The 25,955-nt window shown below is 40.4% G+C and overlaps 1 protein-coding gene across 3 annotated transcripts; it reads left to right on the top strand.

Moving 5' to 3' along the window:
* Positions 1 to 13,559: 13,559 nt before the first annotated feature.
* LOC114149231 (GRAM domain-containing protein 2B-like) lies at positions 13,560 to 25,552 on the top strand. Of its 3 annotated transcripts, none has more exons than XM_028024891.1 (14): positions 13,560 to 13,814; positions 14,463 to 14,591; positions 15,728 to 15,815; positions 15,906 to 15,975; positions 16,054 to 16,157; positions 16,246 to 16,341; positions 16,419 to 16,490; positions 17,383 to 17,463; positions 17,622 to 17,733; positions 18,423 to 18,539; positions 20,710 to 20,800; positions 20,939 to 21,043; positions 21,154 to 21,238; positions 23,365 to 25,552. In XM_028024891.1, exons 1-14 carry the CDS (start codon positions 13,720 to 13,722, stop codon positions 23,401 to 23,403), a joined length of 1,284 nt encoding a protein of 427 aa, XP_027880692.1. In that variant the 5' UTR covers positions 13,560 to 13,719; the 3' UTR covers positions 23,404 to 25,552. The 3 variants fall into 3 exon arrangements, with proteins under 3 accessions (XP_027880692.1, XP_027880691.1, XP_027880693.1); XM_028024890.1 differs by having other exon boundaries at positions 13,561 to 13,814; positions 15,725 to 15,815; XM_028024892.1 differs by lacking the exon at positions 13,560 to 13,814 and adding an exon at positions 14,110 to 14,369 and having other exon boundaries at positions 15,725 to 15,815.
* The last annotated feature ends 403 nt before the right edge of the window (positions 25,553 to 25,955 follow it).

Below are 25,955 nucleotides of genomic sequence, written 5' to 3'. Positions count from 1 at the left end.
TTGCCAATTGAGGGGAGATCCAAAGAATCTAGAAACTGTTTTACTGAGGGTAGCTCAGTTAATTCGGGTTGACTATATAAGTTCCTGTAGTATATTTCAAATGATTTATGTATTTCGTCTGGGGAGAAACACATCTGGTTGGAAATGGGGTTTCTAATTTTAAAGATGGATCTGTCAAGTTGTTGTTGTTTTAGTCGCCAGGCTAATATTTCTTTCGCTCGGGGTCCATTTTCATAGTAAGTTTGTTTAATATATTTGAGATTAAGTATCACTTTGTCGTTGAGCTTCCGATTTAGGTCTACTTTTATTGCAGCTATTTGCTGTAGTAGAGCAGGGTCTTTGGTTTCAATATGTTTCTGCTCTAAAATGTTTAGTTGTTTAGTCAGGTCATTGAATTGCTCAGATTTTTCTTTTTTCTTCCTTGATGCCCACATTATAATTTTTCCACGTAGTACTGCTTTTGCCGCATCCCATAATATACTTGGAGATATTTCTTCGCTGTTATTAAATTCAACATATTCTGTAAATTCCTTGTTAATGAATTCCTCAAATTTGTTATCGTTCAACAGAGCTGTGTTAAGTCTCCATATTGTTGTCTTAGGGTGAGAGTCTAAATGTAGCTTCAAGTATACCCCCGAGTGATCCGACACATCCCTAGTACCAATAGTACAGTCTAGGACCCTGTATCTGTCTGCTCTAAATAGGAAAAAATAATCAATTCTTGAGTAAACGCCATGAGGGTGGGAGAAAAAGGTGAACTCCTTAGCCAGTGGGTGGCATTCCCTCCAGACATCCAATAAGCCAATCCTTTTAATCATTTTGTTTATATACAGGGATTCTGAGTTGATTTTTTTTAAAGGGTTTGAAGAATCCAGGGAAGGATGCAGTTGTGCATTCCAGTCCCCTCCACATATCAACACGCCAGATGTTTCAGTCAATATAAGATCAAATATTTTATCAATAAATGTTTTGTCATGTCCTGGAGGCCTATATATGTTAAATAAGGTTACTTCGTTTGAGTCTAGTGTTCCCCTCACCAAAACGAAACGGCCTTCCTTGTCTGTAATTTGTTTGGATACCTGGAAGTCCACATTATTTGCAATTAATATTGCCACGCCCCTAGTGTTTCCATTTGAGTGGGAGGAATAAAATGTCTTTTTAAACCCCATTTTTTTAAATTTTTCATGATTCTGTTTTGTTAAATGGGTTTCTTGCCAGAAGATAATTTGTTGCTGTTCTCTCTTCATCTTAGCTATGAGCTTTCCTCTTTTAATTGGATTCTGTAACCCGTGCACATTAATAGTTATAAATTTATATTGCTGTTGGAGCATAAATCTTTAAATGGATAAATCCCTCTAACTTACACATCCAAGGTGACCTTAACAATAAAACATTTGTAGAAATCAAAAACAAGGAACCTGAAACTTGAAAACATACTAAAGGAACGACTTCCAAAACAAAATGACTCATTAAGGAGTCCTGGGTGGAGAGAAAAATCCCCATGAGACTCTCTCCATGGGGGGTCTCTCCGGTGCAAACTGACATAGCTCGGTATGAGTTTAACTCAGTGCACAATCAGAGCCTTTAAACCGGCTCCCAAAACTACTGTCATGTGTTATCTATTATTTTATTTTTTTTTTTATCAGTAACGTATTTCTAGTTAACATTAGCGAAAGTTGAATGAAGGGATATTATAATGTCTGACAGTGTCTCTATACAGAAATATTCAGTTCTTAGTCCGCACGCTGGATCAGATCACTGATTGCTCATCTTACCGCTTGGTTTTACCGAGCGGCGCTTAACTTGGAGAAGCGGCAGCGTCTCCAGCCTCATGGCGAAATCCGCTGAGTTTTTTCCGCGCTCTCTCTCCGTGTGCATCGGAGCTCCGTCGTTTGGCCTCCACCATCACCCAGGACAGTCTGTCCAGTTTCTCCATCGGCGCTGCCGTGGGAGAACCATCGTTGCTATTGCCGTCGGGAGCGATACCTCTCTTTCGCAGGTCCTTGATGGCCTCCGCCGCGCTGCTATACGTGACCGGGCCGCCGTCAAAAAACACTCGGAGCTTCGCTGGCTGCGGGGTTTGGAAACGGAGACCTTTTTCTTTCAAAAGTTTTCTGATAGGGGCGTAAGCTTTCCTCTTCTTTTGGGTCTCTGTCGGGTAGTCCTGGTCGAAATAAACCCGCTGCTGGTTGAGGTGTACCTCTCTTTTCTTCCACGCGGCGCGAAGCACCAAATCCCTGGTTCTGACTGCCAGAAAGGCGATCACCACGGAGCGGGGGCTCGCATTCTGCGGCGGTTTGGGACCCAGAGCCCGGTGGCAGCGTTGTATAGCTAGATCCATATCCTGGAGTGACAGCTCAGCCTTAATGAAACCGTCCATAAACTCCAACAAATTGTCTCCCTCTGTGTCCTCCGGAATCCCGTACACACGGATGTTGTTTCTGCGTGAGCGTGCTTCTAAATCAGTCAGTTTGGCTTGAATTTGATCTTGGTTGCTTATAGTTTGAGACAGCACCTCTTTCGCCGCCGCGGTCCACTCCTCCATTTCTGCCACACGTTTTAACGACTCCTCCGTTCTCTTCTGGTTCTCTTTTATGTCCGACACGATTTCGTTTAGTCGTCCATTAATCTCTTCTTGAAAACGTCTTAAATCTCTCTTCATGTCGGCGGAGAAGTCGTCACGAAAGCAGCTCAGCTCTTCCTTCACGTCTGCCCGGATAGCTACGATCTCTTTGTGGATAGCTCCGATGCTAGCCTGAAGCCCTTCCATAGCCACGTGCTGGTCAGATTCGCCTTCGTCAAACAGTGTTTTAAAAGTTCTCTCGTCTGTTTGTTTTGATTTACCGTTACTTTTTGATGCCTTTCCCCTTTTCATCATAAAATAATCGATTTTAGAGGGTTAATTCAGCTCTGGCAGGGGGAAATTAGACGACCGAGTTGGGAGCTCTGGTTCAATGCGTCTGCTCACCTCAGCGCCATAACCGGAAGTCATTTTTTTAGTGTTTTACTTGTTTGAAGAAAAAAAAAAAAACATCTACAAATGTTTTTTTTTTTTTTTCCCACTACACAAATGTGAGCGGCCACGGCAAAACCAGGAACAATTCTCCTCCGAGGGCGTTTGAGTTATTTACGGATTCTGACAGTAAGCTTTCCATTGATGTCAAACATGTGATTTGTATTTAATAGTCAGAACATTGTGTTATTTCGTCATAAAAAACCCATCCCAATAAAATACATGTATATGTGGCTTTAAAGCTGCAATGTGTACCTTCTATTAAAAAAATTATTACATATTTGCTGAAACTGTCACTGTGTCGTGACAGTTTTGTATGAGACAGATAATCTATGAAAAAACAGCTCTTCTGCCTTCCCAAAGTGCTAACCAGAAACAACCAATCAGAGGCAGGAGGCGGGTCTTAGCGCTGTCAATCAAGCTCATGTATGTGCCATATACTTCTCCCCCTCCTATGGGGAGAGCCTGTCGTGAAGGCTAAGGCTAGTTAGCATGGCCACTGGCGATGGAGGCTAAACTGTTTTCCTGTAAAGGTAAGTTGTTTCTTAGCACATTGTGAAATAGTGACATTTTTAATAAATACATTAAAAAACATATTTTCAATTATAAAGGTGACAAAATAGCAAAAAGTTCAAGAAGTACCTATTCTTTTACCTATCCATCTACATAATAATCGCCAATCAACTCTGAGTACTTGGCTTGTTCCTGCTGAAGGAAAGCATCGCCACAGCCTGATTCTGCCACCACCGTGTATCAACATTAATGTGTCACAGCTCCAATGTTAACGGTAACTCCAAAACGGCTAATGCCTTGTGTTTTAACACTAGATACTATAGTATCTAGTGTTAAAACATAGGATTCTATTTACTATTAACACTTTGCCTCTCTCTCTCTGTCCTCCCACCTGCAGTCAGTTAGCCAATCAGCCCAGGTCCATTATTCCACATTCATTCTTCCAGTACTTAAACACTTCTGCTCCTCTCACTCTTTGCTGGTTTTTCTACGTCCATTCCTTGTTGTCATTTTTGGATCCCCGTGTCGCTCAACTCTGGCTCCCTGTGTTCCTCCATGGTTTTTGGTTGTAAGTTTTTGTTCTTTATTTGTTCATTAAATGCCACGAAATCTGCTCAGTGCCTCCGCCTGCTGCATTTGTGTCCGGCGACAAACTACATATCATGACGCAGGGCATCCAAGCTGTTTTTAAAAAGAATATTTTTTTTGCACATTTGTGTATATCGTACCACCATCACTTTCCTTCGTTTGACCCAAAATGTTCTGCTCAGAGGTAAAACCAGCTGTGTAATAAGGGAGGAGATGGAGGTTTCAAGCCCAGTGGTATTATCCGGCTCCCGCCTGTTTGGTCTGAGTGAGTTCTCGGTACAGCCTGACAGCCCAGATGATTAATGATGACAGGACTGGCGAAGCTGCTCCTTCATTCCACGACTAGCCCTTAACCTCTCAATTAGCTCAAAGCCGTGCAAATGGGAGAAAAAAAAGTCCATCCAGAGAGTAATGGTTCGATATTTTTTCGCCCTCTTCCCGCTTTCGCTCTGTAGAGATGATCTAAAATCATTAGGCGTGCTCCGAGACTACAAACATCTGCCCCGATGTTTTCTGTGACACATGCCTCTGAGTTATACGGCCTGCGAAACCCGCTTCCTAGAAACGGACTCCTCCGCTTTTGTTTTGTCCTCTCCCCAACTTTATCACTTCATCCATCATCCCGGCTATGAGTGCTTTTTCAAGTGGTCCAAAAATAAAGCGGACGCAGATGTCAAGCCACGCTGCGCCGATGTTTCTAAACCGCCAGAAACCCTTCACTTACGTCCGCCCACATAGAAAAGTTGAAAACGCGTCCCCACAAAGCCGCCGTTGAACTCGGCTCGTCCTGCTATCGTTCACGATATAAAACCAGCCCACGGGTAAATCAGCAAAGGTTTTGAGCAGGTATCTTTGTTCCATTCCTTCAAAAAATTAAATACAACCAATCTACCTTTGCCTTAAAAGAAAGTTTAAAAAAAAAAAGGGATTTCAGCGGCATACACAAAGGCAAATGTAATTATGGTTTCTCTTCTAATGCGCAGCTGGTTTTGATCTGGTTGCGAGCTGAAGCTGCAGTTGTCAGCTCTAATGCATCACAGAGCCAGAGCTTAACGGAGAAACGTGCTTTGGCAGTGACCAGCGGAGGCCTGGAGGCCAGCGGCGGCCACTGGTGGGTTAGCCACATTCAGACGGGAGGTAGAGTGGGGGGAGGTGTGGTTGGGGTGGTGACACCATCCTCTGTTTTCCGCATCTGGAGCCCCGCAAGACCACATCCAGTCATCCCTTATGGGTTTTCTTTCCCTCCTTCGCGAGCGCTATAGGTGTTCTCCTATTGGCTGGAGCAGACGCCACGCCGCAAACTTGGGAGGTCAAGAGAGAAAAACTCTCTAAAACACACGCGCACACGTGGACGGGTTGAGGGAGTAATAAAAGAGAGTGGGGGAGGAGGAATGTGGGGGGAGGGGGGGGCAGCTCCACGGTGGCCGGGGAAAGGAAAGCTCGCATGGAAATGAGCAGCCATGATTACTCAAATACAGTCATTAAGGAGGAAATGTTGTTTTTCAAGCTGTCAGGATGATTAATGAGGGAGAGCAAATGCGCTCAAACGCTGTTGTTTAGTCTAACCAGCAGACCTGATCTCTGACGGTAACTTACAACAGACAGGATGTGTAGGTGCATTCAGCGGCGCGCTAAAGCTGCACAAGTCCAAAGATCCAGTACAATGGATAAAAGATGCTCTTGAAGGTGATGTAGATTAATGAGTAAATGTTGATCGAGCTCATTGATCGACTAACCTTTGATTGATAAGCTTCAATTTTACTTAGAACCCCGAGTTTTCTCTTGTATGAAGAGGTTTGACCATCTATCCATAACATAAAGGCTACAATTTGCTACAATAATATGCTGGATTAAAAAATAAAAAAAAAACTTAAGGAACTTGTTGGGTGTTTATATGTCAAAACAGAACTGCATAAAGTGCATTTTGCATCCCACTCCGGACTCTGTTTGAACTGTTTCTCTTTCTCCACCATCTTTATTCCTGTATATCAACTGATTAAGGATGACCACCAGCGCTCTCTGCTGGATGGAGTCCAAACTACAACAATAAAAGGTCAAAGCAAACATTAGAACCAATTTGAATCTAATAAACCATTAATTGACAATTAATTGTAAGTTGATTGAATGGAGAGGTGTATGTATAAATAGCTGTTAACTGGTTATATTTTACCCTGGACAACTTAAGTATCAGCTACAGTTTATACACAGTCATCCATGTTATTTAGATTGGTACTCTTGGTAAATATCTGTATAAAGCCTTAACTTTAATGTTTTTTTGATACATAGTGGTGGCCAGAAAAACTTAACTTTTCACCTAGCTTTGTATTCCAGCAATAAATTGGCTCCTATTTTCTTAATTATGGGCCGATACATGCGTAGTTGCTAGATTTGAAGAACCCAACACTAAGAAACAACCTGTGGTTTTCTGAACTGAAAACTGACTTTATATATATATAAAATCAGCCAGCTTTATGACAGATTGGATGCTGTGTAAAGAAAAGTGAAACATAGACTTGGACTAAGCCCTGCCAACACACAATTTAAAACTAATACATCCATCCAAATGTGATTACAGGTGAAAAATGCTTTTCAAATATGTCAAATCCTGATGAAAAACTATCTCGAGACGTCTTCCTCTGGTTTCGCTCATCTGCAACGCATCCATTCAACGTGCATGTTATGCTGCAGTAGATCACCTGGCCTGTGGTTTAAGTGTCTGTGAGTTCTGAAAAGAAAAAGGAAAAAGAAAAAAATTGGCTCTGTGTGTTTTTCAGCCTGCCTAGTGCCAAAGCCTCAGAATGTCCAGATGTTCCCTAAATCATGCTGGAAGGCAGATAAGAAATCCGCTTTCAACAGATGTCTTGTGCCTGGACTCGGTGATTTATTAGCTATGAATGATGAGACAGCGCTCCAGTGTCTTGCAGGCCGACTGGCTTTTATCATTATGCAGGCAGCTGTGAATCTGGGTGACATCACGTCAGCGGACGGGCGCGAGAATGAGACGGCAACTCTGCTTTTCACATTTTTATGTCTTCGCAAATGCAATGGATCCGAGGTGAACGGGTCTCTCTCTAGCTTTTTTTTTGTTTGTTTTTGTTTGGCTGAAGTGTGACGCAGAGTGAGGGGAATGTGGAGCTGGAGCGGCGGAAGAGGTGCGTCGCAGCTGTTGTTTTCAGCTAAAACGCTAAAAATGATCGCTTTGACAAAATCATCCTGACTCGAGGTCGAGGGAGTTTTCATGTCAATAAATGGGTTAAGTTGAAAAGTACACCCCTCAGTAGGGAGGACTTTAAGTCCACAAGCAACCTTTTTTTAGACTTAACATGAAAAAACCCCAATAAATATTGAAATTTACTGCAAAAATACTAATAGCACAGCCAAAGAAATTTACGTGCTAGCATTAGTGTTGCATTTTAGCAAATCTGCTCTGACTGTAAGAATCACAAAAGTCATTGGAAAGAGCATAACATACGTTACCTGAAAACCTTTGGTGTATGTGAGGACTTTTACAAAACACAGTTAGCATGCTAGCATTCACGTAGCATTTTAGTCATCAGAAAAAGTCCTTGGAAAGAGCAAAAAATAAGTTAACTGAAACCTTTCAGTGTATGTGAAGACTTTTACAAAGGCTGCTGACCTACAGAAACACCTGTTGTCTGTCTGTGTATTAATGTCATTGAGGGAGAAAGATAACACTGACCTGACAAGGTGCGTTGTTGTTTTACTGCACTTTAAAGCAGATATTTACCAAGTTTCGGAGCAAACAATTTACATTGATTTCAAAGAGGTACTGGACCGGGAAGTTGGTTTTGGCAAAAGCCAGGACATCCCTGGCTTTCATGATATGTTTTCACCATCTAAAACGTCAGAGTTTGCAAACTTTTACCCGGACAATCTCAGTGGTTAAAGGAAAGGAGGTAAGGAGTATTGTACTTGGTCAGGGGAGTTAGCTTGTGTCTGACAGCAACAATGACTGACAGAAACAGTGAGGGACTTGGACAGATGAGAGCCAAAGGTGGCGGGCGAGAGGGCGTACGAGGGTCAAAGCGTCGCCTATGCATTGAGTGTGGCCCAGCAGCTGTATGCATAAGGGAGCCCCAGCCTCCTGCTCTGCATGTCAGGGGCCGTGATTAATGACCCCGCAGGCCTTGCTCGTAACCCCCTCCCCGCCGCTTGCGCCACAGAAGTCACTGAAGCCACTTCTCGTTTTGGCTAATGGACGCAGCCGGGGTCGGACGGGCGCCCCGAGACGAATGCGTGCGTGGTTTACGCGAGAAGACGTGAAACAAAAACCAATTTCCCCTTCTTGCAAAAAAAAAAAAAAAAAACGCGCCGCATTCCGCTTTTGCAGGGCCCGTGTAATTTCAGGGGTTTCAGAACGATGATTTCTTAGATTACCGTGGGCCCTGTGCAATGTCGGGGCTGAGAGGGCGCCGGTGCCTGTGTACTGGTTCCCAGCTTGTCAGGCAGCTGTCGAGGAGTGATTTATGACCACTAGACTCCAACCTGTCTTCACTGCCAGTTCGGTATTGTTACAACTGACAGCTAATGAGGCCAGACATGCTTTCAAGCAGAGCACTTAACAGGACTTCAATCTTCCCCCGTCACGAGTACCATTTTTTTCTTTTTTTCTTTTTTTGCACACTCTCCTTCACACAACAGCCTCCTTTCTCTATGCCTTCCTTGTTCTCCGTCTTTCCATGTTGCAGCCGTATGACAGGAGCAGAAAAGGCCTCCGCTGACAGAAGGAGATGTTTCTCAGAGAGAAATGGCAGCAGAGAGTTTCACCGTTCTCTCCCTCTAACATAATAGCTAGTGCTTTATGTAACCGAATTATCTTCTCACGTTTTGCTTTTTAACTTTGGGCTTCGTGAGTCAAACCCTGTGTGCTGCTGTTGGTCTTGACCAGAATTCTCCTCCAAATTAGATTTTCCTGGTGAAATATTGATTAATAATGACAATAATGATACAGAGAACTGTTCAATTCACAATCTGAAAATAAAACGAATATGTCTACAAGACACTGTATCCACTGAGAGTCCTGGCAGGGAGACAATTACTCAGAAAAGTAGCCAAGAAGCCCATTGCAACTCTGGATCAGAGATTTACTGCTTAGATATGGAGTCTGTTGACAACATAAATCCTCAAATCTGGACTTTTGGAAGTAACATTGTTATTAAAGGGGGGATATAAAGTATTTTCCAGGCAGATAGTGTAATTTTACAGTACGATCAGATAATTATGTTACCTTCCATTGTTATAAAAATGCTATATACATCAAATATGACTTAAAAACTGACTTCAAAGTAAGTCAAACTTACTTGTTTGACATGCAAACAAGTAAGTTTGTTTAAATGCCTTTAAATTAGGCATTTCTATATATTGAGATCCTGATGCAAAGCTCACAAAAGTTGATTTTGCATAATGTCGCCCGTTTAAAATGCTGGAAGAGAGAGCCAGTGGCGCTCGTGTTTGCAGTTTGCCACAAGCCATTTAATGGAAACGGCAAACATGCGGACAAACTTGCATTGGTCAGATGAGACAAAAATGTTATTTTTTTTGGCCTGTCCAAAAAAAAAAAACAGGCAAAAAAATTAATAAAACAATTGCTGTATGCCTGGAGAGAAAATTGACAGCACAACAAATCTTTGCCACAGTGAAACATGGCAGCGTTGGCGGCATGTTGCTAGAGTCATCGAAAATATTCGCGACTGAGGTGGTTGGTTTAAACTCCCTTCAAGAGTACAAAGACCCTAAACATACAACCAAGGATGTGCGTCTTGGGCCAACATCGGTAAACTACCACGCATTCTCCATCAAATCACACTGAGCTTGAGCTAATTTGCAGGTTCGCTTTAAACGTTTGAACATTTAAAAAACAATGTTTGGACACGATTCAGTATTCACAGATTCACCTATTTGTGGATTTCTCCATATTATTTGTCGGAAATTCAAAAGGAAATGCAGTTTGGCAAACTGAGATAACTAGCCGCGATGCTAGTTGACACGCTGTTGGCTGGCGTGTGCAAAGCAGCCAATCCAAGAGAGGAGTTTATTTTCCTTAGCACTGATTGGCTGTACCTCCAGAGCAGAAATAAGGAAGACTGTAGATGTTAGCTTTTGTGGAAGTGCTACGGCTGCTTCCGCTGCGTGTATTAATGCACTTTAAGGTATATTTCATGTATAAATTAATAAAGTAGGAGGTTATGAGTGTTACTAGAGGGAGTCTCAAGTATTCGCAGTTCTTAACCAGTGTTAAGAACTGTGGTTAGTTACAGGCGTGCTGCTGTAATTATACTGAAATATGTTTTTAGAGACTGCTAACTACAGGAGTTCAATATGACGCACATTGTACAATAAAAATTCTGAAAACAATTTATTGGTTTGACCAAGTAAAATACATTGACGTTTGTGATCGTGAGGCGATTAAAATGTGAAAAAGTACAAACGGTAAAAGCAACAACATTTGAAACTTAATTCCTTCCAGGTTTAACGATGATACTTTTCCACAGTCTATACTAAAACGATCCAAAATGTTTTCAAATAGCAATTGGGGAAATAAAACTGAATTAATGTGGTAATTCCATGACTGAAAAAGATACATTTACGAATAGCCTCACTGCTTTGCAAAATTGTCAAGATTTAAGGCACAGTTCTCTCGACGTTAGCTCTCTGAAAGTAAATTTGGCTCCTTGGGCCACAGAAGGATTTTGTAATGAAATCAAAGAGCAGTGGGAAAAACTCTTGGCTAAGGGAAGGAAGGGCTGGCAGGCATAACAATTATGCATAGCCGGAAACTTTTCAGCACCCCTTACTTTTTTTGGATGAAGGTTTAAGCCACAAATTGGAACTGACTTGATCTTAGATTCATAAAAACAGAGATGTGACACTGCTTTCTGTTGTTTTTTTGTTGTTGGTTTTTTTTCCATTTTCCTCCCCTCTGGAGAGATTACTGCTTAGTCAAAATTATGTTTCTGACAACTGCATTGATTAAAGGAAAAGAAAGTCAAATCTATTATTCACTCGTAAGGGTTTTTTTTTCTTTTTGTTGTTGTGTTTGTTCTACCTCTTCCAAAGAAAGGTCTCCGGATTTTTCATGACTGATTTATGAAATGATACAATTTGATTGTAGTGAAACACTTTATACTGATGTAAGTATTTCAGCACGGGTATTTTGTTCTAACATGCATTAATCATTCCTGAGCTGTCAGAAGGCCACGCCCGCTCCAACACTCTGCAGCTCACCGTGTCTCTGGTGAACTTTATGGCTCAACTCCTAACTCCAATAGGGGAGCAAAAGTCTTCTCTTTTTTTTTGTTCTTCAAAGTGTGGAGACTAATTTTAAAATTTAAGTTGAGGTTGTTTGTTTGCCAGGTGACCTGACGAACAAAACTTGCGTTTGTGACACGTATCATCATCAAGGACCTGAATGCCTCTTTTAAGCCATCGTGAGTGAATCAGATTTAATCACGTTGACGAAGCAACATCGGTCTCAATGCATCCCAGTTCTGCTTCAGTATAAAATCAGTCACAGGGTCTGTGGCAGCGTTCCCACCTATAAGCCTGTGTTCCCTGTCAGCATGATTAATGGCAGCCTCGCTGGGTGCTAACTTGCATTGCATTGCAGGCTGCGCCATTGTCTCCTGGACAGTGAGTCCTTACTGCCCTCTGTCCATGAAACCAAGCTGTCGTTAAATGGTGCAACAGCGACTCCTGGAGTCACGAGAAGGGAAACGAGGAACAACACTTTTGAGTTTTTATTTAGGAAAGGTAAATGTCTGAAAACTGGACTGTTTAAGGGACCCTATGTAAAAAAAAAAAAACAAGCAGAGAAGCTGTAAAATTCTTTTGGATAATCAAATCTAAAAAAAAAATTTTTGTTTGACAATAAAGCCAAACAATTGGGGATTGAATAAACCCACAAAAATTCTAATAACTTTCAGGTTTGGTGTTGGCCAATTTGTATTTGTAAATTAGAAATAAATGTAGAAATTTCAAAAGTTAATGAAAATGTAGGAAATCATGTTTCGCTCTAATGTTAAACTGTACAATTAGGTTCACAACTAGATTTAGAAGAGGACACACAAATAATTAATAATCAAAACATATTTTTTTTTAGCACAGATGGATAGATGTACTGATCAAAATAATTATTTTACTGTTATGCTATTTTTTAAAATAGGGATTGTAGAGTAGATATATAGCATTAGCATCTCATATTAGCAATTAGCAGAATTAGACAAGTCAGCTTAAAAGACAGTGTATATTTGATAAAGTAGACTTGGGGGTGTCGGATCACAGCCCTGCAACTTGTCCACCTTAAATTAATCAAATGTCAGAATTACTTCCTCAGCAGCTCTAAGCGATCTTGCTATTCATGTCAAAGCAGATGCACATTTAAACGTTCCCGGACAAACCCCCAACTTTTTGGGGGGATTTATCATCACAGGACAAGTTCCACTTAATTATTTTTCAAAAAGTCACTTTATGTCAGAATTGTTTTTTTGTTTTTTATTTTACAATTTTCTGCACCATTGGTGTCATGAGAGCATCAATAAATATAAGTACTTTTGAAAACATGATTAACTGTATGCCATTTATTGACAAGAATCACACATCTTCATGTAACTGTCCTGAAGAAACTTATTTTCAAATTGGCAGGTTTTTAAGAGCAGTATTTGTGCTTGTGGAACTGTAAGAAGTTGCAAAAACTTTTTATGCTAACTTTTAATGTTATAACAATAGAAACCACAAAATATTATGATAATTCCTTAAGTTCATTTGGCACAATCCTATTTTTAGTCGCTCTCTCATCTGTAGCGGCCAGATGCTAAGATCAGTGGCTGGTGAGAAGCTAACATGTCTCAGATGTAAACTGTGTGTTTTAGCTCAGTTTGAAACAACTAAAACTGTTGGAAATGTGGTTTTATGACTCTTACAAATGTTTCTACTGGTAGAATATTGCTTGTATGGGGTCATTTGTCAGAGAAGTCAACTTTCCTAAACAGGGTTCAGAGTAACTAGATGTGGTGTACGTGGAATTTGAGCTTTTTGTAATATAATATTTTTTATGCAGAATATATAAAATAATAATAAAAAAGAAAAATCTACTGATACACAATGGCTTACCTAAATGGGTACGAAACGGTTTGATTTTAGCACCGGAAGGACGAAATGGGGGTAAGAAAGAGTCTCCGAAAACACACGAAACATATTAGTTAGATTCTGCTGCCCCCTGCTGGAACTGCATGTGAAATGCACTGCTACCTGATGTTTTAGAACATTTTTAAAAACTTTTAAAAAGAAACACGCATTCAAAACTCACTAACATTTCGCACAAAATAATTACATTACATAAATGTTAGACTTTGTAAGTCGGTGTTAGGACTCCGCTCTTCCCCGTTTCTCCTGACGTTGTTCCCGGCGGCTCCCTCCCCTTCTTCCCGGCTCCTCCTCTGTGCTGCTTCTCCGTCCATCGAGCCACCGTCCCAAACCACACGAAAGAAAGAAAGAAAAAAAAACGTCCCAGACTTTCTGAAAATCCTCCGCGCAGGGAGGGTGAGGGAAACCGACGGTGGCGGACGAGGAGAAATGAACCGTAAAGTATGGTCCCGATGAGCGAGCAGGCGGACGCACCTCTGACCCCGCTGTCCGCCCCAGATCAACTTCCCTGCAAAGAGTCTCGGGGGAAAAGCTTGACGTGAGTCTGGATAAAGATGCCAGGCAGAAGGACAGGCCTTGCATTTTCCCCTCCTCCACTTTGCACTTTGTTTGTTTGTTTGTTTATTGCTTTCTCTCTTTCTCTTTTCTCTTTTTTTTTTTGCTTAAGTGAAAACGATCCAGATATGACGGACAACCAACCGCTATTTGCATTCGCGTCCTGCTCCATACTTTGTATGTAAATTAAGTGGATGCGGTGACTTTAAATAGTCGGATGCGGCGCAGTCGTGGCGCGTGCAGCAATTGGGGTGGGGGGTTAATTTGCATTCAGAAATCCAAGATGTCAAAAAAACTTTCCTGCAAACGTTTGGGGATACTCTGCGTATTACTTTTAAAGTGTCTTATGTCAGCCCTAGTGGTGGCGCCCTCTAGGGTCCAATTTAGGTGCAGGACCAAAACAACAACAACAAAAAAAAGCGGGGGCTTGTCTTTATTAATGCCTCCTGGCTACATGTTCAGTTAACCAGCAAAACAACAACTGCAGCAGAGGGAGGAGGAAGAAGAGGGAAACGAGTTAAAACCTGCAGCAGATGACGTATGGTGGCTTCACCCAGGTGTAAAAAGACTGCATGCAAAGTGTAATTGAACACCTTCTCGCATGTTTGACTGTGCTCTCCTCTGCTCCCAGGTCCTCAGAGGGGAACAATGAGGAGGAGAGGAGGCAGAAGAGGCGTGGACTGGCACCGGCAGACCTCCAGCTGCTGCTGGACTCCGAGTCAGAACCGTCAGAGAGCAGGAAGAAACCAGCCAGCGTCAGGTGACCACCAATGCATCACTGCTTTTTTAATTTTTACTATTAGTCCTCATGTTTAGTATCGAATAGCTTTATGTTAAAAGTTCTGTACGGTCAAAATTAGCCGGACAACAATGTCACGACTTATTATCTCTTAGTACAAAAGCTTCATTGTGTGTAGCGTTACAACTTTACAGGCATGGATCTGTAAGGTTTTAAAAACGCTATGATTCAACGACGTTACATCATACTTTACTTGCCGTTTGCAGTAAGTAAAGCAAGATAAATTTCTGGGTTTTTCTTTTCAGCTGTACGTAATATAGCCGTAGTAGGGTTGTGTTTCTTTTTCCTTGTACAGGATCATTTTTGATCCTTTGTAATATCTCTGCAAACTATTCATTGAACTCAAGGTTTCACATGTGCAAAGGTGAAAAAAAAAACCCAACCCTACTAGCACTGCTGAACTTTATTTCAGGTTCATACGTTTAATGAGATTCTCCACATTTAATAAAGTGGGTGAAAGTCAAGAAAACAAACTGATTAATCCGATAGATGCAGCAAAGTATTGGACTGATGGTGTGTACATTTTCTGAAAGCATACTTCAGCTTTTAAAAATTTTAAATGTCACTTTAAATCTGAAAAAAAGTAGACTTTAAAAAAAAATCTTGGTCTCATTTTTTTTACACAGCAAATCAAGGCATTTTAAAAATGGGTGTGTAAACTTTTAATGTCCACAGATATATTCAATTTTTTTTCTTTTTTGGGGGTGTTGTTTCATATTGATGATATTTTTTGAGCATCAGTGTATGCCTGTGTTCTAAAAAGTTTCCAAAGCCTTTGGTTGCTGCACACTGCCGGCAAGCTAGCTGAAACAATGTTGCTGCACTTGTTTTCTTTCTCAATGTCATCATTCCACGAGAGCCTCATTCTAGTCTGTTCCTAAGAATAGTTTGTAATTTTGTTGAAACTTTCCAGCTCCTACAATTCATGAATCTTGTGTAGGACAAAAGCGCTGTTTACAGATTCCCTCGGCTGCCGTGAGCCAAAGCAGTCTCAAAGTAAACACACATTCAGGATCCGACGTTTGCGTTTGACTGATAATGTGACGTATAGCTTTCGGGCTGCCCGGCCGTAAACACTGACCTCTTTCATCCAGCAGACAGAAACCCGTGGAGCCGCCGTCACCAATGCTGAGCCTGAGCGACTTTGAAACCAAGTTTGACCGGAAGAAATCCCAGACCAACCAGGTAGCGATGCATTTTCGAATCCCGCCGAGGTTTTCCACCCGTCTGCTGTTCTTCAACGATTCCGTGGTATGCTCTTTCGTTTTTTCGCAGTTGTCAAAGACGAACGCACATTACCACAAGTTATTCAAGGCGGTCAGCAAAGATGAGCTGCTCAAACAGAGTAAGCTCTTTATCCTCCTGTTTGGATGACATGTTTGGGTTGTTTCATTTTGGAAACTGAATACGTGTTTGCCACCAGGTTACACCTGCGCCCTGCAGAGAGACATGTTGTATCAGGGCAAAATGTTCGTCTCGCAAAACTGGATCTGCTTCCACTCCAAAGTCTTTGGCAAAGATATCAAGGTACGCTAAAGAAAAACTGCAAACAGGGAACTTATGACAAATTTCCAATACCGATCGGTTGTCGTTAATTGTGCTTCCTCGTTGCCAGATTTCCATCCCAGTGATGTCGGTGAAACTTATAAAAAAAACTAAGACTGCGTTATTGGTGCCAAACGCTCTTGTAATTGGAACTACAGACATAGATGTACGTAAATTGTACAATTGGTGTTCTTCTTAGAATATAAACATAAAAGTGATGTTTTCTTTTGTCTTTTTTTTTAGCATGTCTTTGTATCGTTTCTCTCTCGAAACAACACCTTTAAATTTCTGAAATCCATCTGCCCTCATCTGGAGGTAAATAACATCTTCTTGTAATGTCCAAGAACTAGTTGGTTGTATTTTTTAAATGTCTTCTTAAAATAACTACAATAGGCTGATAGATCATTAGGATAGGGGTCATTAGCATTTAGCAACTACTGTTACGTTAGCTGGATTTAACTTTCTGGTTTCAAATGCTGTTAAATACGGTGAGTGACCAGCATAGAAAAGAAGATGCAAAAGTCAAAAAGAATAAAATGCTCTTGTGTTATTTCATGTGCATTTTGTTGGTTGTTTGGGGGCTTTAAAATCAGGTAATTTGTTACATTTGTAGTTACTTAATACAATATAACTTTATAGCATATTCAAAAGTACTTTTTGCAAAAAATGACCAAGCTAGCAAAAATTGTTTTGGATTAAGCTAAACTAGCATAACTCTATATGAAGTTAGCTAGCTAGACATAGCTAGCTAAGGAAATAGCATTGTTAGGTAATTTTTTTTAATTTCTAGTAGCGATGGGTGTTAATTGGGAATTTGTAGTAATTTGTTGCATTTATGTCAATAACAATGAAACATATATTTAAAAAATTTACTTGATTAATAAATTTTGTTTTTGAAATATATTACACGTATTTAGTTCCCCCAAAATTCAGGTACTACAAAAATATAACACACCTACTAGCATAAATAGGCTAGTTTCATGCGTCAGGTACATAAAGAGCACCACTACAGATAATTGCATTAAACCATATATTTAAATATTTTTGAAGTTATCGGGTCATTTATGGAACCAGTATCTCAAAAAAAACCAATCGTTCAAACAAAACGGAACAATTTCCAAACATACTGTCTGGTTTGGGGGGTTTGTAGAGATTTCCACCAGTACTTCCAGTTATTCTTCTAAAACCCTGCATGTTGTCATTGCAGGTGGATAAGATAAGTAGCAGCCCTGTAGCTTCCTCCTGTGAAAACAGCTTCAGAGCTAGCTGCTCCACGTCGCTTCCTCTGGTCAGTGAGGGGTCGGGTCCTTCCATTTTCTGCCATGTTTGTTCAGGACTAATTCATTGTACCTGATCCATTGTGATGGAATGCGGACGTGCATTGTTGTCGTGTAACTCAACACCCCACTGGGACTTGCTGTGTGCTTTGCTGCGTGTGCGCCGCAGGACTTCACTGGAGACTTCTCCGACCTGGATGGAGTTGTGCACCAGAGGCGGCAGGACATGATGGAGAGCAGCAGCTCTGGGTCGCAGACTCCAGATTATGATAAAATAAGCGGTGTGTGTTTTGTTATTACAATAAAATACCATGGACCCCACCTGCTCACGGTCATGGTGTCCTTGTTTTGAAAGGCTTCAGATGTCATAGTCTTTGTTTAGGGCAACAAAAACCAAGCAGGATTCTTTCTACAACGAGAACAGTTTGCAGAAAAACGCTACTAATCCCCCTTAGGGACTAAAATAATCTTTAGCTAACAGTTTATTAGCTAAATAGACTATTATTGGTTTTGGGGTCTATTTAGCGAAATAGACTAGCTAGTCTATTTAGAAAGTTGACAAATAGCTTAGCTAGTTGTCTATTTAGCTACTACCTAGTAGTTAGACTGTAGTTAGTAAGCTATTTAACTACAAGCTAATAGACTAGAGCTGGGAGTTAGAGTACTAGCTAGTCTATTTAGCAAAATAGGCTAGTCTTTAGGAGGTTGACGAATAGCTTAGTTAGTTGTCTAGCTACTACCTAGTAGTTAGACTGTAGTTAGTAAGCTATTTAACTACAATAGACTAGTACATACTAGTCTATTAGCTGTCAGTTAGAGTACTAGCTAGTCTATTTAGCTAATAGACTCCCCTCATGCTTTTTCTGGACTTAAATGGCAAGAGCACTTGTTGATTTGTTAAGTATTTTAAGGTAGTGTTAATATTTACTCAAGTAACTGGGCTGACAGCTTCTCTCTGTTTATGTCACAGACTTCAGCAGCCTCCCAGACACATTTCTGAGTGCAGCAAAGACCAGAGAGGTTTCGGTCCACGCAGACATTCACCTCCGGAACCCGAGCCAAAAGCACGGAGCCGCGCTCAAAAATGGTATTTAAGTCCTGAAGTTAAAAAAAAAACAACAAAAAAAAAGTCTCAACATGTTGAGGAATAATCTGTTTAATTGTCATTGCTTCATTTTGTCCTGATAGTTATGAGAGCAACATGTGTCCAACATGAGCACAGTTTGTCTCTTCACCACAGAAGGTTGTTCAAAGTGAATTTATTGATTTTTAATATGTCTGGAGGATGTCTTTTTATTAGCAATTCATCGTATCGTTTGTCATTTATTGTGAATTTGTTTTTGTCATGATTAGTTGCCCCGATAAATTCCAGTTAATGTTGAAAAAAACGGACTAAGATGTCATTTCTACTTTTTTTCTCCACTGTTTTGTCCACGAGAAAATGTATAGATATCAGTAAATTCAGAGATTAAATGATTAAATGAAGTCTCTATGTTTAGATTAATAATATATATCACTATTCAGGGCGTGGCGTCCTGAAGAAGCTTATTTCAAATAGGAATGTTTTTCAAGAGCAGCATTTATGCTGTGGCGACACAAAGTCTGCAGCATGCAGTTACCTAAAAAATAAGTAAAAGTCTTTTTCAATACAGTTTTTTTATCGTAACTCTTTGTTTTCACAATAGTACTGCAAAATATCGTAATAAATTGTAAGTCCTATCACCCAACCCTAGTGTACGATCATCACAAAGTGGAAGGAACATATCACATGTGTCAGTTTTCAAGTCATACCTTTGATTCTAAATTGGATTTAGACCTGGACTTTGACTGGGCCATTCTGACACCGTAATTTAATGTTTGGAGTCGGTTGTTTCTCACACAGTTCAAACCGCTCCTGCTTTATCACATAGACCGCGCTGATCTATGTGTGTACCTCTAGACAAGGAGAGTGGATGTAAAGTAAACGTATTCTTGGCACATTGTTCAGGTCAGAAGCTACAAATCAGAGCGTTGCTTGTTGAATCGGCCTGATGGAGGATTTTTGGAGGCAGCCCAAGGTCGTCTTTATTTACGGCAAAGCTGACCGTTTCCAGGCTTCTGCTACATCTCAGAGCTGCAGCGCGTCCAGTCAAAAGGTTACTGTAGATGTCAGCGCTCCCGTGAAGTGTTGAAAAGTGTCTTATTGTTTTCCAGGCATGGATAACAATGGAAAGAGAAAACGGGGTTTGGGAAATGTTTGATTTTCCTCATTTTCTAAATTCTTCTTCTTACATATTCCAAAGAACAAAACCCAACCAGAGGTTAATGATGGCAGGAATTACAAAAAAATTACCTTAATTTGCCATGTTGATTATATTTTACAGATTAGCATTTTTGGATTTTGACTGAATGCACTCATTCAAAAAAGTTTAAAGGGGCATCGTTGTGTAAAATTGACTTTTTTGAGCTTTACGTCATGTTATAATGTTATTCCCTCATCAAAAACCTGGACCGTTACCTTCATTCTTTTGTGCATGTTTGAGAAATCCGTTAATCTCCATGCCAACCATTCAGCTGAGCCAAACGTCTGGTTGGACCTGGCTCCGCCTTCGGAGACGAAGCTCCTCCTCAGAACTTCTGTTTCCAAACGTCCAAGCTTCCACCTCACAGAACACCGCCCCGTCTCCCACTCAGCTCCTTCAGACTAGCTGGGAGCAATTAGCAAACACCTGGTAGAACAGTTTATCTGCTGAGCTGATTATTAATGATGACTTCCTGAATGCGTAGTTTCAGAAAGAGCACGCAGACAAAAGGCCAGATTTCAAGGCGTCGAAGTCAAACTTTTTTTTGTCATATTTTACATATATAGCATTTTTATAATAACTGAAGGTAACATAGTTACTTGATTGTACTTTAAAATGGCACCATGTGGCTGGAAAACACATAATACTTCCACTTCAAAAGGCGCCAATAAACAACCTGTTTTAACTCTAGACAACTTCAAATTAATCTTTAACTGGACTTATGGTACAGAAACTGTTTCTGAAATGCCAGATTTAGCAAAACCAAGGCTAAAGTTCACAAGCTATTTGAAGATCTGTAATCTAGAATTCCTTTTTTCCCCCCCATCATGCCAGAGAGAAGTAGCGCCTCTCCACTACTAGATACATGAAAATATGAATTCTCGCTATTGAAAATGTTTAAAAGGTAGGAATGTATTTTCCTACTTTCCACCTCACAGCATGACATATTTTCCCTCTTTTTATCCGCGACTGTAGGCCAAAGCAAGCCGCCACATGGACTTACACCAAAAGACTCGTCCTCGCAGCCAAAGTCCTTACACGTCATCCTCTTCATCTATCTGTTTTTGTGAGTAATCGCCTGAATGTTATGAGTAGTCAACCAGCTGCTGTCTTTCCGCGTTGTAATGATTGTTCTGTGTGTAGCGGATCGAGGATTGCAACACATGCTGCTATTTTTTTTGGTCTTTTTTCTTTGTCTCCACAGAGTCAGCGTTCTTGTCTTGTCCTCTTGTTACATGGCCTTCAAGATTGTGGCTCTTGAGCACCGCCTGAACTCCTTGCTGTCGATGGGGGAACTCGTTGATAACGAGTGAGAGCCCGGAAAGTTTCAGCACCGTGCTTCCAGATAATTTTTAATCACAAGTAGCACGCTACGTCTGCGATCTGCTAAATAATTAATAAAAGCAAATCTTGTTGCAGAAATGCTGGGAGCCAGAGGTCGCAGGTCAAAGTGAACGCTGAGATCTACGGGGAGCTTTCCACTAACCTGTTCAAGTTAGAGAAGGTTTGCTCTGCTCATTTACTGACTGCACAAATCTACCGTGTATTAACTCGCTGTTATCGCCTCTTAGCCGAAGGTTTAGCAAAGTGACCGTTTCAGAGGGCCGCTTTTAAGATTAGGAAAATCATGTTGAAGAGTTACTATAAATGTAAAACACAATCTGTTCATGTTTGCAGAGTAAACATGAACCCACCTCCCGCAGCAGAGCGGCTTCGGCTAGAATGATGACTGTAAACAAGAGGGGAAGCTTTTACCTGGTTCTGTCCAGAGAAAACATGAGTCCGCTTTGATATGTACAACTGGGAGCTAATCTAGAAATGTAAATGGTTTAAAGAAACTCGCTTTCTGACATTAAATCAGTTTGAACCTTCAGTTAGGATCTTCAAAAGATTTTCTATTTGCTAAATGCCCACATTTTAAGAGTAAATGTTTTTTGTTTTTTTTCTATTTTCCAGTTTACAAACATTTCCTTAGTATTTGGTAAAACTGCATTTAAACTGAATGGGGTCAAAAATGGTGGGAATTTCACAGGCTTCTTATAACAATATACTGGAATTTGAGAGGAAATGAGATCCATCCCGAGGCACATGGCTGCATACGGCCTCCAAACCACCGGGGGCAAAAAGCTAGGATGATATATATATTTTTTTCTTAAACACTGAATACAAACTAGACTTGAAAAAATCATTTTCTATATTATTTTCATAGTTGGCACACATTCCTGCTGCTGGCTTCTGCCACTGTCGGGGAAATAAAAGATATTAAATTTGTTAACTTGTTTACTGTAAATTTAGTGTTTTATTATTTTAACTTTAAAATAGTTAAAATAATATTAAATACCACTCTGCATTTCAAAATCCAAATATTTTTAGTTTGCTTCTCCTGTAAGGTTCAAACCAACAAGGTTCAACCATAACAAAACCACTACAGTTTAAGCTAGCTACAAATGGTGCTAATGATAGTAGGTTTGTTACACACTTAGAGTAGCCTAGGAATGATGGAGTGTCTGGTGTTGACCTGCTGGTAATCGGGGTGGGGAGAGGGCTCACGGCCTCAAAAAGGCTTGGGCCAGCCCTGTGTGAAAGATACAGTTTTATTGCGTCAGTAAGGCTTTTTTTGCATGACCATTTTTAGGAAATCCCTTCACATTCAGGATGTAAAATAATCCTTCCTAGTGAAGTTGGCTAAGACTGACTTCACTTTCATAAAACATTTCCAGGGATCCCGTGCCCTGAGATCTAGGTCAAAAGACTCCTCAGCTCAGTGTCTCAGCTGCAAAGATTCACCCCGTCACCTGCTTATGAATCACGAGTCGAGCTGACCGGCTGGGTCTGAGGGTCAAGTCAGTAAATAGCGGTGTGCAAGTTAGTAGTGGAGCTTAGAGATAGTTTAAAGTCTTAACCTCAGTTATGTTCTGATGTGATTATCTAAAAAAAATTTGCAACAAAATAAAAAATGGCATTAGCACATTGCTACAGAAGAATGTCAATCTGAAAACCATCAGTTTTATTAAATAATTGAGAGAGGACCAAAATTCCTCCATAAAAGTATGAGTAATTGATAAACTCATACAGAAAACAGCTGCTGAATGGAGTCTGACAAGCTATTGATGAAACTCAAACATATTACCTTAAACTCAGGTAATGTTCGTCCCTTTCGGGTTGGGGACGAACATTAATGGCAGAGAAAATGAAAAGTTAAGCCTTCAAAGAGGAGAAAATGTGGTTCAAACCATTCCTAATACTGGAGACATTAGTAGCTTTACGCTCCATATTCATCCAATAATGATTTTTCTGCGTTATTTTCCAATTGCTGTGGCGCGCTGCACCAAATTAATAACACCTACATCTCCGGGTTTCATTTTGTTAACGCAATGGCCAGTGATGGCAAGTAAAAGTATTGTTTTTTCACCCTCTAGCATCCTGCGAATGCTCACAGTTTCACAAAGCAACACTATTTTTTAAATCAGTTACTAAGCTAACTATTCAGCCCATAGAGATGACAAAGAGCAAAAATCAACTTGTCCCGCGCAAGACCATAGTTCTATTTTAACAAATATACAGCGGCCTATCGTAAACGGCTAATCGATGTCCCTCTGTCTTGTCTCTCCTCTTGCTCTTTCGCCGTAGATTCAAAGGAACCTCAGGAAGCTCCTGGAGGAGACTTAAAGGAAGACCTGCGTCTGTGTTTCTGTCCAGACGGAGGCTTGGCTGGTAATTGGAGAGTTGGTGGGAGCTTTGCGGCACATTTGGTGGCTCAGTTGCCAAAGCCTGGACAGCTCACACGCCGAGAGCTCGGTCTTAAAAAGCTGTGTGAACATTTGCTGTGCAATAATAGCCTCTCTCTGTGTTTCCCTCAGGACTTTTCTGTCTCCCGTTTCAAACAAAGCAGTGCTGCAGCTTTACGGCAGCATATTTTATGTACTGTATTTTAGCTTGCAATATCATGACAATGTTTTTTTTTTTTTTTTTAACACACTCTCACACTTATATATCTACGTATATAAGTATGACCATGAAGGTTAGGTTCAAAAGTGCAATTGTCAGTGTTTGGAAACGTTCCTTAATAGGCCAAAGGTCAAATAGTGCTCTCTTTCTCTTAGAAGTGAAATGCCAATAGATTCTGTTTACGTCCTGCGTATAAATCACTCAGCTGGAGATGTTTGCACAATATAGTCAAGTACTTTCTTATAGTGAAGAAAAATTCCATAGTGCTTTTGCAAATAGTTGCTCTGACTCACGTGAGTTGTATGTTTAGAAACAAAATAAAAAATTAATAATGACATTATATTAGGTCTATTTATCATAGATGTTTCGCTAGAAGAGTTGATTTACTTTGATAATCAGATGCTTTGATTTTGTAATCGGATAAATTATGTTCACAAGAATAAACTTTCTTCCTCAAACTTTCGTTTAACTAAAACTTGAAGACCGTTGTTTAGACCGCAGACATTTTGCGTTCATTTTGCAGTGCTGGTATCAGTTTTCTAGATTATTGGGTTCCCCCCCCCCTTCCGAAATCAGCTGAACTTTTGCCTCAACAGGATCGTTTCTCGCCGGCAGACGGCGGGTTACATTAGGTTGGTGACAGTCGGCAGACGGCAGTCAAATGAACGCATGTGCACGCGGAGTATCCCGATAACAGGACTGTTTGGTCAAATGCCCGCTGGTAATTCAACATGTAAAGTATGTCTTTTTAAAAGATTTGATGGAACTAGAAAAAAAAGTAAAGATATCAATTAGATCATGTATTGCCTGAATCAGTGGCGGAGGCATAATCCAATTCGAGGCTAGGATGTTGAGCTAATTAAGGAAAATTTTAAATGGTTGCAAATACCACACTGTGGAGAAACTTAGAGAGTACAGCAGGACGTTAAAAGTGACTCCTACAGTGGCGATACTGGTGGTGTGAGAGGTGAAAAGGAATCCAAGGGTCACCACCACCAAGGCAATCCTAAAGAATGTAGGCCAAGCAGATAGCAACATTTCACAGTTCAGCAAACGCTGCTGGGTGCAAGTCATAGAGGAAGGCTGTTTCGTGGTCAAATGAAACAAAACAGATTTTTTGTTAGGCCACAATAATGTAGCCTTCAGTTAGTTTATTTTTTTAAAAAGAGAGAAACATACAACGTCAAGATCATCCTCTCCATAGGCCTGCTTGGTGGTAAAAACATAACGGTTTGGTGTTTTTTTTAGCCACTGGGACAGGGAGTCTAGTCAAAGTTACTGGTATTAGGAAAAGAAGAACACTAAACCAACAACATCAGTAAGTCTGGAGAGAAACTTCATCCTGAGCAACATTGGACATGGCATGGCTAAAGTGGTGAAGAAGTGTTTAGTTTCTTTAAATAATGTTTTTAAGTGTCTCAACTGGACTTGAATCTTTAGCAAATCTGTGGACAGAGCTAAAGATTAGCTAAAAATCCATTTGCCAATGGAGACAATTGTTTGGTTTCTTCAACAGTCAGTAGTTGTTTTTTTTTTATTAATAATTGAGAAGCAGAAGAATAATTCTGCATATTTGGACAATTTTAATTCTAAATAAAAAAACAGATTTTTAATTTTTTTAAAATATTGTCTATATTATCTGATAGAATATCTGTGAAGCAGGTGATAGGTAAAAGGTAAAAGTTCAAAACTGATCATAAATCCTCAAAATATCAGTGGAAATATGCAAAAGGCTCACCAGCAATTATTAGAAGAGTTGTAAAAAATTTCCCATTGACTACAGTGAAAGCTGTAAATATTTCTAACTTGCAATTTTGATGGAAATAAAAACGATATATGTATTTTTTTTTAATAAAATTGATCTAACCTTTTATGTTCTTAAATCATGTTTTTTTTAGAGATATCGGTCTAATTTTCGATCAGAAATAAACTTGTTTAAGCCAAGTAATTTCTACTATTAGACAGACAGAGAGCGTATAAATAATTTTGGATTAACTATTTATATACAGGCGTATAGAACTCAAAATGGAGCGGAACACTGGAAGGAAGGAAGGATATTCTTCCTTGAGGAAAAGAGAGTCAAAGAAGCACCTGTGTGTATTAAAACGGCATTAAAAAAAGACAGGTGCGAACATTGGGGCTATTAAAAACACAACCGTGTGTGACGCTTTTGAACGAAGGCAGGGACGCGGCTGTTTACAGGCTCCTCTGCCTCGGCCGGTCCGCCTCCTCTCCCGGTTCCCAGCCAATGAGCGGGTCGCCTTCCCAGCTGG

This window comes from Xiphophorus couchianus, chromosome 8 (assembly GCF_001444195.1).
Source record: "Xiphophorus couchianus chromosome 8, X_couchianus-1.0, whole genome shotgun sequence".
NCBI classification, from domain to species: Eukaryota; Metazoa; Chordata; class Actinopteri; order Cyprinodontiformes; family Poeciliidae; genus Xiphophorus; species Xiphophorus couchianus.
This window is presented reverse-complemented; position numbering and strand designations above follow the sequence as displayed.

Coding starts and splice junctions, on each gene's coding strand:
- LOC114149231 (XM_028024890.1), top strand. CDS start 13,720: ATGGTCCCGATGAGCGAGCAGGCGGACGCACCTCTGACCCCGCTGTCC. Junction 15,976..16,053: donor AGATGAGCTGCTCAAACAGA/GTAAGCTCTTTA, acceptor GTTTGCCACCAG/GTTACACCTGCGCCCTGCAG. Junction 16,342..16,418: donor TTGGAACTACAGACATAGAT/GTACGTAAATTG, acceptor CTTTTTTTTTAG/CATGTCTTTGTATCGTTTCT.